Below are 17,010 nucleotides of genomic sequence, written 5' to 3'. Positions count from 1 at the left end.
ATGTTAATGATGTTAATGATGTTAATGATGTTAATGATGTTAATGATGTTAATGATGTTAATGATGTTAATTATGTTAATGATGTTAATGATGTTAATGATGTCCAACAGAAAACGAGGTTTTCGTAAGTGAAACCAATTTTCAAAATTACAGTAATTGTTAAAGCAACGGATGACAATTTTTTTTGAAACCACAACCTTTTTTAGGCAAATAAACAATTTTATCTAGTTTTTTTAAATGATAATTGTTTAATGAATGAAAACAGTCTAACGTTAATTTTGCCTTTTGGACTTCCCAAACTGTATTGTTCGGACACCTGAGCGAAACTCTTGTGTTTCTTTTTTGGGGTGTATACATTTGCGTAGATTTTAGTTTAAGAAATCAGAAAATGTAAAGAAATTACATTAAATAGTATTTATTAACAAAAATATTGGTTTCTACAAATTTGTCTGACCTCAATTACGAAACTGGGTTTCATTACGATACTCAGTCTTAAGTTTTGGGCTCTGGATGTTCTTTGTACAGTTTAAACATTTTCAGGAAGTTCTCGAGTTTATGCGAGAAGATTTTGAGACAAAGTACACAGAAATCAGGGATGGAACTTTAAGAATTATTACACCGTTTAATTATCGACAAGTCGTCTTCCTCTTTTTTTGACGGGTCGTCTTCCTGTTATTCTGGCGCAGACTGTGTAGAAAAATAATATTACCACCATTTGGTGAAGAATATCTTATTTCTTTATGAACATTTCCGCACAATAAAATATTTTACTGAAGGAAAAAGGTTTTAATTAAAAAAAAGTATTTTTGTCCATTCATTTGGAAAATTGTCGAGATTAATATAAGATGTTTTAAGTGATTTTTATTATTATTATTATTATTATTATTATTATTATTATTATTTAACGGGAGGGCTCAGCATCTTTTGGGGCCTAAAAACCCCTTCGGCTCGGATGGTAAGATGATGAGACTTGCCTTCCCTCCCTCGTTATTTTGGCTGTTATTGTTTTGTTGCAGTACACGTGACGAGGATCCTGATTGGTTCGGAGACCTCAATACCCGAGCTAAAACAAAGGAAAACAAGTTTTTTATTTTGTTTTTATTTTTAGCGTTTTATGTTTCATTTGATATCCGAGGTTTAGAATAAATTGAAAAAGATTGAAATTCATAGATCAAAGATCAAAAGGATGAAAGATTTTATCAACTCTTCATATCAGCAGTGCATTTTTTTCAAATAAATCGTGTATTTTTCTTCAGTAAAATTTATTTTAAGAGTTGTTAACTTAGCTTTGACATTTTAGAGCTGTTTTAACAAAGCTCTCCAGTGATCCTTCAGATATAAATAATTTTTTGAAGAAGGTATTTGAACAGTTAACATTTTATATTCTAACAGAATTGTTTAGAAAAAAAATCAAGGATTGGCGACGCGATTTCAATTTCATTTAAAGAGTTAAATGAAATTAAATCGTTTTTTATTATTATGAGTATTAAATTTTGACAATTTCCATCCATGAAAAATATATATTTTTAGCCAGAGAAAAAAGATATCTTATTCACTTGAATTTACGTTTTTTTTTAATGATCAAGGTTATTTGTTATTGAATTTATAAATCTTGTTTATTTAGGAGGAGTTTATGTACAGAAACTGTCAGGCAAGAATAAGGTAAATATCTAGTTATATCCATTTATTCTATATATATATATATATATTTTGCTTGTCTGGTTGTCCGTTTGTATCCAATAAACGTCAAAACGGCTGAACCGATCGGGCCCAAATTTATTGTGGAACCTCGCGTGACCCCATGGAAGGTTATGGATGATCGAATTTTCAAAAATTTGCCTTCATCACAATTCTATTTTTGAAAATTCGAAAATCCACGATTTTTTTTTTTTAAATCCGCGAATTTTTTGTTTGTTTTTGTTTTACAATGTACACAAAATGAACATGCTCACAATAAAAAGGAAAGATAGCGCGAAGTGTCCTAAAAGCTTATAATATAGATACTTTGCTTGTCTGTTTGAGTGTCTGTCTGTTCGTTTGTATCCAAAATCGTCAAAACGGCTCAACAGATCGGGCCCAAATTTTGTGTGGGACCTCACATGACCCCTGGGAATGGTTATGCATGCTCCAAATTACAAAAAATTCTGTGCAAAAGTTTTTCATTTTTGTAAAATTTTGAAAATGCGCGAAAAAATATTATGAAATCAGCAAACTTTTTTTGTTTTTGTTTTATATCATACAAAGAGAAGAGGCTCACATATAAAACCACAATCACGCACCTCTCCCCCTTTAGTAAAAGAAAATTCATTCTATATGAAGCATAAAGTCTGACCGTGTCAACCTTGTTGCACCGGCTATTCCTGTCCATAGAGCTAGGTGCAGTACAAACTTGAACTGGAAAGGTTGACCAGGCTCAGAAATTCATATGTACTACGGCTGCCAAGTGTCAGTTCAATTAAAAGTTAAAAGCGCCTAATTTACATCCATATCCTTAAAAGCTTTGTTTGATCTAGTACGAATTATGTATCCATGTTTTTTTTTCTCTAAACTGTTTTTTTTCATGCGCAGTTTCTCTGCAAAAGTGGCTTCCGCATTCCTTGTTTATAAGCCTAGTAAATATATAAAGTAGTAATCTCTGTTTGTCTGTTGCGATTAGAACTTTGGAACCTCTAAAATTTTGACTGAGGAACTTATTAGAACCAGGGGAATGTTCTTAGCTTGGTTTAAAACGTTTAAGTTAAGTGGGTTAAATATTTTAGAGCAATTTTAGTTTCTAGACAAAGCTGGGTTCCCTATCTAATAAAGCATACTACCGGATATAATAGATGGGCAAAACAGAGTTACCCACGAAGAAGACACTTTAACGACGACCTTAATTTCTCTTTAATGACGACCTTAATTTCTCTTTAATGGCGACCTTAATTTCTTACGTTTCTTCATCTTTTATAAGTTCTATAAATGATTTGGCAAAGAAATTAAAAATCGAGAATCACGAATGTAAGAAAATGGCTGAATCTAATCTGTAAAGTCGTCTTTGAAGCCTCATCCTTTATGGGTGTATCTAGGTATTGAATGGGGTCACACCAAGGTTGTATAATACAACTTTGGGTCACACGGTATTCATATAAAAACATGCAGCAAGAAGGATATTTTTTGAAAGTTGAAATTTACCCAAAATTGTTTCAAATCTGAGGAAATGCCGCCCATAGATGTAAGTGATATAAATGGCGTATGAATAAATTTAACTTTTGAAAATATTGAAACTTTAATTATAACCTTTCTGATTACTCTGCGACTATCTCAGGGGGGAAACACATTAAGTTGTAGGATCGAAATGCAAAAAATTGAAAATTTATAACGGCCGCGTTCTCCCATCGAAAACTCATATACTTAAGTACAGTTTTATAAGAAAATAAAATTAAAATATGATTAAATTTTGTAGATTTCTTTGTAAGATAAGTTTTTAAAAAGATTTTTTCTTCAAGTTTCCTGAAAATAATCTTTCTTACAACGAACAATATTGAATTCATCTTTAAAATTTGATTTGTTATCGAAATTGAATCATTTCCGAGATCTGTTCAATTCAATAAACTATGTCTAAAGAAAAATTTAGAAACACTTACTTTAGAGAAAAGCCTGTTTAACCCTATTCCCGCTGGGGGGGGGGGTCAATTTGACCCCCCCCCCTGTAGTTTTTTTTACATAACTCAAAAAGTATTGGTCTGAGGCTGTTGAAATTTTCTGACTTTTCTTACATACCCAAAGCCCTCCCTTTAGGCCTAAAACCGGGCTTTATTACTAACTGCCTGAGTCCTCAGGCACACTGCCTGAATGACTGCTTTTGCCTGTAACAAACTAAATCTTTGTTTTGACCCACTTTCACTTGTCAGATTTTGATAAAATTTAGCTTTTTGGAAAGCCTATGACATAAGGAAACGGATTGCACAAGTTTTGCGAGAAAAAATTGCAAATTTTTTGCAAACAACCTGTCAAAGGAAATTTGCACATTTTTAGTTTTTCTTGATTAAAAATCAGGTTAATTAAAATTTTGCAAAACTTTTTGCATATTTGAAATGGCATGGTCAAGGGCTTTTCAAAAATGTATAATTTGTCATTTTTTGGACAAATTTTTTTTGCAAACATTTTTACTATAAAACTGGATTTTGCGATAAAAAATTCAATTTTCGCAAATTTGCAATTTTTTTTTGCAGATTCTAAAAGTAGAGCACAAGAGCTTTCTAATGATGTATCATTTGTCATATTTGGACATAAAACATGGGATTTAGAGGGGGGGGTCAAATTGACCCCCCCAGCGTATCCTGGTTTTCAAGTACCCCAGCAGGGATAGGGTTAATATTTATAGTTTTTGATACTGTTTGCTAACCTTACACTTTGGATTAAAATTTTTTAAGAAATCCACTTAAACTATTTTTTAAAAGCCGTGAAATTATAATTTATAATTTATATAAAATATTTAGTTATCAGAAGACCAATGGATCACGCAGTGTCACTATTTCGAGTAATATATGTATATATGGTACAGTGGGACCCAGTAAAATGTGGAATATGAAGACGACATTTGTATTATTTATGCCGTTTTGCAGCAAGTGTTACCAGTAGGTTGAAAATCAACTAATTATGTGAAATAAGTCCGTGTACACACTGTACAATTGCTTTGTTTTTGTTCATTGGTCTATTTGAAATTATAACTGGAGATTTACAGTCGTCTTCCATATCCACAGTTTTATGTATCCCACTGTCTAATCTCTAATTTAGGGGATACTTATCCCGTGCTGAACTCCAGCTCAAGGAATGGAAGGGTTCCATGAAAGCGCGGGAAATGTTCCAGAAAATTTGTGAAAGTTTCCGCCTGGAACTGAAGGGGAACGGGTTCCATGGAGAAATGTTCCAAAGATCTGCTCAGCAGATTAACAGGTCTAATATTTATTTTATAATTAAAACTAAAACTATCAGAAGTCGGAACTCTTTTGTGAGGTAATGTTAATTTTGAATGCTTGATCTCGATATCTAATGTTGGCTGTGGGCACTTTTAAATTTAAGGATAAATGCTTGATCCCTCTAGATCCAGACTGCTATACACATAGATCCAAACTGCTGTACACATAGATCCAGACTGCTATACACATAGATCCAGACTGCTATACATATAGATCCAGACTGCTATACACATTTGCATCATTTTTAAAGACTGGGTCGATTTTAAAGTAACACAACTCTTAGCCTTTGATTTTAACTATCGCTAATTTACTTATAGTCTTTTTCTAGCCATAGACACTTACATAAAAAGTTGTTTTGATCTTTTTGAAGAAATTGGCAAATTACTCATCATTTTCTCAGTTCATCCTAGATTATAGTCTTTGTAAGACTTCTCTCTCCCAAGCTGTCTTATTCAAGCCTAGGTGCTGAGAAAGCTGTATCCTGAAATGCTGGAATACATAAACAGGAAAGAGTAATAATCAAAAAGAGGAAGAATATTTAAAAAGAGTCCTAAAGCATTCTAGCAGTACATTATACACACATCCGACTTTGTACCTAACCTACTCAGCAAATGTAGCCCTCATGGAAAATCTCTGATCACATATGCTAATGATAAAGGGACAATTCCCCAGCTGTATTTACGATGCAGATCTAGTGTGATAATGGGATAATGTATCCTAATTCTGCATACACATAGGAAAGATGTATAAAACCAGAGGAAAAAAAACAGGGATTTTCTGCAAGAAGATCTCTAGATCTACTTCCTAAACCTCCAACCTTATCCTACTTCACGAGCAGATATAGTGGAACTCAGAAACCCCTGTACTATGGAATCTTAATCAAAACTTTCTGAGAGGGATCAGCAATTTGGCATGGTAGTACTTGTCCTAGGGAGTGCTTGAACCTACCTGAATACAGTATTAGGCTATGGAGATCTTTTTGAACCTTTTTTTTAGATTACTGCAGGATATATGAATAATGCAGCAGATTCTACTAATTTGAATCCGGGGGGGTATAATCCTGTAGAAAAATTGGCAAAGTCAGCTTCATGATGAGCTTACATAATCGTGTGGAGGAGCGTGCTAATCAAATTCAGAATATAGAAATACAAATTGCTTTATCAACTATCTTCAGAATTACATATTACCCTTTCTGTGGGGGGGGGGTATGCAGATAACACAGACAACACAGTTAACATTTACGAGTCGCTTACAAATTGTAATTTGTAAAAATATGAAAATAAAAAAATAACTTAGGAATTGAGTTTTTGCCACAAATTAAAAAATGTCTATTCACTTTATCTTTGCAACCTGATGTTGACCTTTGATATTTCAAACTTATTTTATTTTATCTAATAGAATTTATAGTTTTAAATATCAAAGGTGTATGACATCGGGTTACAAAGAAATAAGGATTAAATAATCTAAGTTTGTGGCTAAAACATGATTTTTTTGTAAAAAAACTCATCAATTTCTACGTGATAGTTATTAACCCTTGAATCACTGTGATGGAGAAGTTATTTTCAGTAAAATATTTTTTTCCCATAATATATTAGTTTTCCACAAAAAAAGAATTCACGAAATTTTTATTATTATTTTAAATAAAACTAAAGCAGGAAAATATTGTTTTTCAGAATTTAAACTTTGAATATTTTAAAGTTTTTTTAAAAATAATTGTTTGTCAATTCTTTTAAGTTGGTATTTTTTCCCGTTCAGTTACTGTGTTTAAACTGAACGGTTCTTTTCGGAATCGGTAATTTTCTAAAAAAATTCCACGCAACATCATTTCTTTTTGTTTCAGAATTTGTGACAGTGCGGGCTTATTCAAATGCGAAGGAAAGTTTTAAACTTCTTAATTAAAATTTTTAGAAAATTAACATTTTAGTTTGATTTTTGTATCAACGTATATAAAACAACATTTTTTGATCTATTAATCAAATTAATAATTTTATTTAGCAAAACTTTTAAAATAAATTTGTCACGTTGTTTACAACGTTATTACTAAGGCTTATACCGGGAACCACGGTGCTCCTATTCAGCAGCAGGAGAAAAAAATCAGGTAAAAAGGCTCGAAATTACGATAGTAAGAAAATCGCTTATTTGCAGCAAAAGAAGGATGAATTCCAAATAAAAGAAAAAAACGCTTAATTGTCAGAAAATACTGGATGACTGCGATTTTTTGTTGAATATGAGCGATTTTTTGTCGCTTGTTTGGTAGCCATCCAACTTTTGCTGCCAATTAAAGGATGTTGTTGATTTCGAAATGCATGCAAGCCATTTTTCTTTAATTTCTCCTATTACAATTTTTTGTTGCATTTTTAATAGATATAATTAATAATATAATTACATATAGTCTGTATAGTCCCGTATTACGTCACAAGAACTTCAGCCATTGGTGACGTAATAGGTCCATATGTAATTATAATATCAATTATATCTATTAAAAATGCAAAATAAAAATTATAATATTATAATAGGAACAAACCTGAGATATCGTCGTTTTCAGATTGTTTGCGTATTTGTTGAATATGATCTGTTTAATACTACAACTTTTATACAAAATCTGGCATATGCCCGTTTTGGTATAATTTTGACACAGTTTTATATTAATTTCTCGAGACAGGAACATCAGATAGATGTTTTATTGGTATCGTTCAAGTCCTGAGATTCTCAGATTTCAGGATATATCCCCTTTCATTCTTCCTTTACAGTCCCTTTAATTAGCAACCTATACCCCCTTTCATTCTTCCTTTACAGTCCCTTTAATTAGCAACCTATACCCCCTCTCATTTTTCTTTTTCAGTCCCTTTAATTAGCAACTTTAATTAGCGAAACTTGAAAGCAGATTCATCATTTTTAAATCTGTCCAGCCCGTGATTTAAAAAATTCAGAAAATACGGCTCGGGTCTAAGCATTCGTTGGGCCTTATTTGCGGCTTGAGCTTTCGGATTCAAGCTGCATCTTATTTTCCACAGGGTTGAGTTTAAAAACCGGTTTAATATTCTATTTGGCGGATTTTCATGGTAGGAATTGACGCATTCCCAGTTTTTATGAGAACAAGACGCAACATTGAGCCTTATTCTCCACTAAACCCTACTAAGGTCGGTTTTATTTTCATTAAGCCGAACTCCTTAAGTCGAGCCGAAGATCTTGCAGCTGTCAATCATGTGAAACAAGCTGTCGTCAGAGTTGGGTCGAAGATTGTGTCTTAAAGTCGGGTTTAAGGAATTACGGCTCGAGCTGAAGTTTTTAAATCGCGGGCTCGGATCTCTGTGATATTAAATTTAGTTCGTTAATTTTCACACAAAAAAATTGTTCTTCTTTCTTTTATATTTACAATAGAAAATGAATAATGTAATTCAATGTTCTTGAGTGTTTTTTTGAAAAATATATATTTCCAGCTTATTTTTCTGCACTCCTTTTATATTTGACAGAATTCTTACAAACTGCATGTTAAATGCGTTTTTTTATTAATTTTTAATGCCCTTGTTGCACAGTTTGTTTTGTAAAAGTTTCAATTTTTAATGAGTCGCACAATTATTTGAGAGTAAAATCTTGGAATCTAAGTTTACTTTTAAAAAAATCAAGTCGTTTTAAGTATTTTTCGTCTTTTTTAATTTCTCGGGGGGGGGGGGGCGATCCACTTTAGTAGTTAGGTTTGATATTTTATTTTATTTGCGTTGCCCATTGAATTTTAAAAACACACGAAAAAAACACGAATTTTGAATAGGAAAAAAAACATGGCTTTTCCAGCTATAGCTAACACATAAATATTAGTACGTTTTATACTAGTTATGAGTTTAGTATGTTCATTTATCTACTAAACAAAAACATTGAAAGAGAGATAGATTAATTCCTCCTCGAATTAATCTCTTCTCGCAAATAGGGATGGGAATAAAATAAGATTTTAACATTTCAAAACTGTACTTTGTAAAAGTTTGCTATTTTAAAAGCATGCAAAAATATTATCCTAAAAAAAATAAAGGAAAAAATTAACAAAAAAATAAGGTTTTAAAACGGTCCATTTCGATTATGTTTTGCTTGTATCTTCTCTGATGGTCAATATTTGCCAAATTTTTAAAACAAACAATTTTGAAATTAGTAAAACATCTCAAATTTTTATGGAATCTTTTAAAAGTCGAAAACCTTTAACTCTGTATTAAAGAATAAACCAATTTTTTGCCCATCACTACTTTCTAAGAAATCTACCTTATAACTGATGATCATCTTGGTATCCGAAACATTGTTGCTCTCTGGATCCAGATTCGGAACCAAAGAATATCAATAAAAAAACTGGTTCTTAAAGTGCTTGCCTCAAACTTAATTATCTAATCCTTTGACCTTTGCAACCTGAGCCCGGATTTAAAAACTTCGGCTCGAGCCGTAATTCCTTAAACCCGACTTTAAGACCCAATCTTCGACCCAACTCTGACGACAGCTTTGGTCACGTAATTGACAGCTGCAAGATCTTCGACTCTGAGCCCGCGATTTTAAAAACTCGGGAAAATACGGCTCAGGTCTAAGTTGTTAATAATCTCATTTTCCACAGAGTTGAGTTCAAAAAACCGGTTTAATATTCTTTTTGGTGGATTTTCATGGAAGTAATTGGTTTTTATGAGAATAGACTCAACAACATTTAGCCTTATTCTCCATTAAAACCAACCAAGGTCGGTTTTATTTTCATTGGGCCTAACTTCTTAAGTCGAGCGGAAGATCATGCAGCTGTCAATCACGTAACACAAGCTGTCGTCAGAGTTGGGTCGAAAAGTGGGTCTTAAAGTCGGGTTTAAGGAATTACGACTCGAGCCAAAATTTTTAAATCGCAGGCTCTGATCGTAGATCTTTGATATACTAGATCAAATAGTCAAAGTTAAAAAATAAGGGTTATACACCATCAGGCTGCAAATATTTATGAATTTGAAAATTATGACTTGAGATGTGTTAAGTTTCTTTCAAGTGAGTCAGACAGTTCCGAAAATTCTTCCTTACATTTAGGATTTGAAAAGTACAAACTATTTGGTTTATTGTTTATTACTTATACTATTATATGGAGCCATCCGTACAACAGTGCTTTGTTTCAGGCTGAAAGAAGTTATAGTTATAGTATTTATTTTCAAACATAAAATACAAAATAATAATGCATGATGGTTTAGCAAAACACAAAAGTAAATTTAATATGAGCAAATTGAAAATATAATGTTACAATTACTTTGTTCTGACCGGTATTTGTTGAAACAAACTGTTTATATTGAAATATCAACTGAATAAACATTCATTGTGCCTTAACAAGTAGATACTTAGTCAGCACTCAAATAATCAAAACATTTTCAGGAATTCATTCATTGAACTTATACAATACATATTGATTCAGCAAAAGTAGCAATGTATTCTTGTTGACTGTAGTAGACTTTGACATCCACCATTGGCAAAGGGTGTGAACCCATTCAGTAGACTTTGACATCCACCATTAGCAAAGGGTGTGAACCCATTCAGTAGACTTTGACATCCACCATTAGCAAAGGGTGTGAACCCATAATCGTTGACTGTAGTAGACTTTGACATATACCATTAGCAAAGGGTGCGAACCCTTACTCAGTGACTTTAGTAGACTTTGACATCTAGCATTACCGAAGGGTGTGAACCCATACTCGTTGACTGTAGTAGACTTTGACATTCACCATTATCAAAGGGTGTACACCCTTACTCGTTGACTGTAGTAGACTTTGACATTCACCATTATCAAAGGGTGTACACCCTTACTCGTTGACTGTAGTAGACTTTGACATCTACCATTAGCAAAGGGTGTGAACCCATACTCGTTGACTGTAGTAGACTTTGACATCTACCATTTTTAAAGGGTGTGCACCCATACTCGTTGACTGTAGTAGACTTTGACATCTACCATTAGCAAAGGGTGTAAACCCATACTCGTTAACTGTAGTAGACTTTGACATTCACCATTATCAAAGGGTTTTAACCTGTTCTTATTTACTTTAGTAGACTTTGACATCTACCATTAGTAAAGGGCTTGAACCCATACTCGTTGACTGTAGTAGACTTTGACATATACCATTATCAAAGGGTGTAAACCCATACCAACGAGGTTAAAGTGTATAGAGTGATGATGTACGCTAATCCTTTACTTATTTCATAGGCCATAAACTATACCGAGAGCGTACTGCATATTTGTTTATTATAAGTTGATTCTGGCCTAACCTATAGTATATCAATATTAGTAAACAGTAGTAAGTGTATAGTACAGCTAACTGAACAATCCTCCCCCTGACCCATACTCGTTGACTGCATAAAGGTTATATAAGGGTTGCGACACTAGTCCTGAATATATTCTGCAAGCATTTTGCATGCTTTCTCTCAGAGAGAGGGGCTGTTGAGACCTGGACTGCTTTCTACTAACTAAGTAATTGATAAACTCCTAATAGATGCTTGTGTGATATGTAAGTTTGGTTCATTGTGAACAGCCAATAAAGTTTCAGCAAAAAATTAACCCCCAAAAAATCTAAAATTCCTAACTGGACAAATTCTTGGAGTGAAAACTCAAGAGAGGCTCGACTTAATTGAGGGAGGGTGTGCAGGGCCGCCATGAGCCCCGCAAAATGGTCTCCAAGCCTCCGTAACCGCAGATGAGTATTTAAAATGACCTGGCGCTTCCCCTAAACGTTAGAATATATTTTATATAAGTAATAAATAAAATGTTTAAAAGAAAATATTTAATCTCTAATTTATGGTTATGCAGTGTTATCTAAATATTGCATCTCTGCTAAAATATTAAATATTTTTTCAAAAAATTTGTATACATTTCTTATGTACTATATATTCTAAAGGATAGGGGTAGAGTGGCTCCAGAGGCTTGAGTCTCTATTGCTTGGATCCATTGACCGACTTTAATGAATTTGAGCTGGGTAGCTCATAATCGCCGATTCAAAGTTAAAGATTCATGAGGATTTGATCGAAAGTTCAGCGACCTTTTTAAATACAAATTTTTGATTTTGCTTGATGCAGGTTCATGAGATAAACCCATATAGGAGTAGGGAACACAGAATACTCTTCTCAACCTGGAATCTAGATCATGTCATAGAGAGGTGATATTTCACATTTCATACATATCATGATTCTTACGTTTGTAACGTTGACTGTTGTAAATGAATATGTCCGAGGGGGACTTAACATTCAAGGGATGCCTCCGCCCCCTGTGTTAACTGACTTGACCCCTCAAAGAAACCATAGTTTTTATTTCTCCCCCTAACTGTATACGCACTAATATTTATCTAAAATTTTATAAAGGATATATTTTTAATTAGAACAGTTACAATTAAAATTATTATAATAAAATCGATGCCATTGTTTTTCTTGTTTTTAATTTACTTTTTTTGAATTGAATATGGCGCTGTTTGATTAAATTTATTATTCTTTCAGTTTTTATCGTAAAACATTTTAAGATATGAAAAATTAAAATTTGTTTAAGGTTCTAGAAAATATGAAAGTTGTGAAATGATTCTGAATTTATATATTGATATATTTTATTTAAGATCCCGCAGTATTGTCCCTAGCATGATAGAAGCTGTAGAAACTTTGGAAAAATCAAAGAAAAAACTTAAGGAACATATTTCATCTTCAAAATATACTTTGCTTCGTCTGAATGTCTGTTTGTTTTTAAATTTAAATGTCAAAACTTCACATGACCCCGGGGAAGGTTTTTATGGATGCTCAGAGTAACTAAAAGTTGTCTCAAAAATCTTGAAAATCCATGAAAATAAAAAATTGTAAATCCTCAAAATATTTTATTTTTGTTTTATCGAAGATTAGAATACATTGTTTTCGTAATCTTTAAGTGTTAATTTATAGATTAGCCTACAAATAATTTCATTTTTTTTTCAATCCTCTGTGTAAAAAGGTTCAATTTTTGGCATCAACAAGGAAATTTTTTAATTAAGTCTCTATGAAAAAGGGCAACTTAAGTTTTCTTTTTTCAATTATGAGAAATCCATGTAATTATGAACTAACTTCTATTTATTCTTCATTCATATTTTTTGATTTCTTTTTAAAAGGAAAACTCATCTGTAATTTAATAATCTGTTATTCTAGAAGAAAACAAATTAANGGGGTCGACTCTTTTTGCCTCAGAGCACTCTCATTTTTGACACTATCACCGTGAAATTCTTTGAATTTTGATAAAAAGAAAGTTAAAGGATGTTTTTTGTAAAATAATTTTTTTATGCATAGGGTAGGGTGCACCGTGCAGGGCGGTAAAAAGCCCGGTCTGTGTTGAAAAATCTAAAATAGCCCATAACTTTTATTATGACTAAAGCTACCTATCTAAAAACTATAATTTTGAAAAGCCCTTGAAAAATGGATGTAGAAACATGTGTCACAATTTGATATTTGTTTAAAACAAACAGATACTTTTTAAAAAAAAAATTTCAACCCTCCTCAGCACCTAAAATATAAAAGTCATTGATCTAACTTTTTCAATGTGCTAGCCTTGAAAAATTGGGCTATGAACATGCATTTCAACCCGATGCTTTTCTCTAAGGCCTTTTTCTAGAAGGGGGGGGGGGGGATGATGGACATAATTTAATTAAGAAATATTATGATTATGCAGATTAACAATGAATACTTTTATTCTCTTCTATTCACACGAAAGGTTTGTTTTTTATTAATTTGATGATTTATCTCTTTATTATGGAGAAGATTCAGGATTCTTTGAAATGGTTTAAAGTAAATTAAAATAGTTCGATTTAAAACCTATACTTCTATTTAAAACTAAATAGAGTTAGAGATTTTCGCCGATCACTTTTTAAAATTTGTAATTGTAAATTCCAAATACTTTCAGTTCTAATTTTCAGAAAGTTTAAATTCTTAAATATCATGCATATCTTAATTTTAAAGTTCAAAGTTAGTTTTCGAGTGAAATTGGCACAAGTTTTAGAATATATAAATTTCAGCCATGGTTTATTTAATCAGATTTCAAACATTAATCCCCCAGTGTCCGAATTTAATGAATTTAAGCCGGTCTCAAATCCCCCAAAAACCGGTTTCAATTCAACGTCGGCTGAAATCTTGAAAAATTGAATACAATTTAAGGAGAAAATGCTGATAAATTGAGTATAAATTAAAACAGAAAATGGGCGCGAAGTACTCTGATAGTTTAGTTATATATATATATATATATCAGGCATTGATTTTGTTATGACATTAATTGCAAAGATTTCCTATTCCACTGTCCAACTTTGTTATATTTAGTAACATGGAAAAACACTCAACACAAAAAGATTTATCTCAAGTTTAATATTTATTATGAATCTTACTGGGAGAACTTTTAAAAGCCTTAAACTGAAAAAGCAAAGGCGGATAAAATGTATTATTCAGATCTTTACGCAAAAAAAATAAAACGGAAGACTTTTTTGTAACGGATTGCACATTGCACAAAGGCTAAAATCAATGGAAAGTTTAAAGACTTGAATTAACATTTATTCCGTTAAAAACAGCTGGCTTGTACTTTTACCATATATCATTTGGAAAAAGAATATTTTGGTAATTAACCTAATAATTAACCTAATAATTAACCTAATAATTAACCTAACAATTAACCTAATAATTAACCTAATAATTAACCTAATAATTAACCTAATAACTCCAAAAGATATGGATAAGTGCTTTCTGCAGGAAATACCATTGCAAAAGTTTTGACCTAAGCCAATTTTTTATTAATATATAAAAAATTATTTTTTTATTATTTAGAATCTTCGCCTTGTTCACATAGTCTGCCACGACAAACAGGAGCATGGGTCTGCTAAATGTAACAAAGCTTTGTACTTCAAATAAACCGCAGTGCTACAGTCGTTGTTGTATATTTCGATCCAATGAACACAACTTTTGATTTTAATTTTTGATTTATACCAAGATTTTTAACAGAATAAATAAACATAAACATGAAAACATATAGAAGTTAGAAGCTGTCAATTAACAGCTTCTCTCAGTTTACTTGCAATGTTGTCATTTGAAAAAAGTTTATCAAAAATCAAAAGAAAAGTCGTTTTCATCGTATTGATAATAGCGCCTACCACTGTTGTATCTATATCTTATTTGTACTTCAAACAAGCCATTGTGCCTTTTGCTGTATTAATTTGTACTTTAAATAAACCACTGTGCTAGTATTTTTAATGTATTAGTACTTTAAGTAAACCACTGTGCGAGTATTTTTAATGTATTGGTACTTTAAGTAAACCAGTGTGCTAGTATTTTTAATGTAATAGTACTTTAAGTAAACCACTGTGCTAGTATTTTTAATGTATTAGTACTTTAAGTAAACCAGTGTGCTAGTATTTTTAATGTATTAGTACTTTAAGTAAACCACTGTGCTAGTAGTATTTATATTTATATATATTATATTTGTATATATGATAAACCATTTTAAAAATGAATCAATAAACTTGTTCAAGGTATAATTTTCGTGCTCCGAGATGAAAAGAGTTCTATGTTAAAGATGTCTATTCAATCAGAGTTTAAGAAGTAAAAACTAAAAATCTTGAGAACAATAGAATTCTTAGATAATCTGTTTTTTTGAATCTGATAATTAGGCTCAACCACTCAAAACTTGAAATAAACCTCCCCTAATTAAGACGGTCCAAACTGCACAGTAAATTGTGATGGTTTATTTGAAATATATCATGCTTTGTTGTTGAAGAAAAATTTAAATGAATCTAGATATAATTCTAAGTAAAAAAAATCACTTAACCATTTTAGAACAAATATGAATAAATATAACATTTTTAATTTGACCTTATGTTGTGGGGTCCTATGCCAAATGTTTTGTTCTAGGATTGACAGGGTTTCCCATACAGGATGAGACTGAAAAGACGACTTTAAACTAAGTCAAACTAAGTCTTTTGCCTTGAATGAATTCTTTAGATAGCTTATGTGATTCAGCAGAGAAAGAAACAAAGGATTTGAGTTTTTGCCACACACTCTGGTCTCTGATTTTCCAATTCCTATAACTTGGCAACCTGTTCTCCAAGACCTTTGATATTTCAAACTATTAATTCACCGTAAGGTTGCAAAGATATAGTGGTTAGAAAATGCGAGTTACAAATTCCGTACAGTCGTCTCTGAAGTCTCATCCTTTGTGGGCAATCCTGTATCCAAAATCGTCATTGCGGTTATAACAAAGGAAATTGAGTCTTTAGCTTTGCCGCGAACTCAAATTTTCAAATTCTTTTATCTTTAAAAAGAGCAATGGTATAAACCTTTGATATTTCAAACTAATATTATTTGATCTAACAGAATTTATTGTTTGGAATATCGAAGGTTTATAACATTAAGTTGCAAAGATACAGGTTTTATGGAAATCTGATTCTATGACAAAGACAAAATTCATTTCTCAATTTCTTGCCCAGCAATGTACGGTTCCTTCTGTCATCCATGTGTCTTATATTCTTATTTTTGATTTATCATTTACCAGTTAATCGACATACATTATCCTCTGCTAAAGAATCCTTCTCTCTACAGGGTGTCGCACGAAACATGACAGTATGCAGGACGACTTGAATGTCGTCTTGATTTTTGATATAATTTGCTGCGTTTATTTGTCAACCTAATTTTAATAGTAAATTTCTAGAGATAATAATCACAAAATTTCCCTTGTCCTGCCATTTCCAAAATGTGGTCTGCCTTTTTTGTGCTTTCAATATTGCCCGAGATATGAAGAATTTCGTTCAGATTTCGACAATTTTGCTTTTATTTAACAAAATTGAAATCTGAACCAAACTCTTTATATCTCCAGTAATATTGAAAGCACAAAAAACGCAGACCACTTTTTGGAAATGCCAGGGCTAGGAGAGTTATGTGATAATTGTTTCAAGAATCATACATGTTAAAGTAGATAGAAGACTAAATGTCACAAATAAATTCAAATACCAAAGACGACTTTCAAGTCGTCTTGCTATTGTCATGTTTCGTGGGACACCCTGTATATAAATAATATCTCTCTCTAATC

The 17,010-nt window shown here is 31.9% G+C and overlaps 1 protein-coding gene across 1 annotated transcript in view; it reads left to right on the top strand.

Moving 5' to 3' along the window:
- LOC111714304 (DNA fragmentation factor subunit beta) overlaps positions 1-15,172 on the top strand; it is an 18,556-nt gene extending 3,384 nt beyond the window's left edge. Inside the window, exons 6-15 of the mRNA XM_023489386.1 lie at positions 541-620; positions 912-1,074; positions 1,625-1,662; positions 4,777-4,935; positions 6,799-6,833; positions 7,004-7,056; positions 12,018-12,097; positions 12,545-12,614; positions 13,618-13,659; positions 14,757-15,172. Coding sequence (XP_023345154.1) covers positions 541-620; positions 912-1,074; positions 1,625-1,662; positions 4,777-4,935; positions 6,799-6,833; positions 7,004-7,056; positions 12,018-12,097; positions 12,545-12,614; positions 13,618-13,659; positions 14,757-14,840 — 804 coding nt within the window. The 3' untranslated portion in view covers positions 14,841-15,172. The remainder of the gene's footprint in view (positions 1-540; positions 621-911; positions 1,075-1,624; positions 1,663-4,776; positions 4,936-6,798; positions 6,834-7,003; positions 7,057-12,017; positions 12,098-12,544; positions 12,615-13,617; positions 13,660-14,756) is intronic.
- Positions 15,173-17,010: the final 1,838 nt, after the last annotated feature.

Source organism: Eurytemora carolleeae, unplaced genomic scaffold (genome assembly GCF_000591075.1).
Source record: "Eurytemora carolleeae unplaced genomic scaffold, Eaff_2.0 scaffold569, whole genome shotgun sequence".
In the NCBI taxonomy this organism is placed as follows: domain Eukaryota; kingdom Metazoa; phylum Arthropoda; class Copepoda; order Calanoida; family Temoridae; genus Eurytemora; species Eurytemora carolleeae.
The sequence above is the reverse complement of the archived record's forward strand: the minus strand, read 5'-3'. Positions and strand labels throughout refer to the sequence as shown.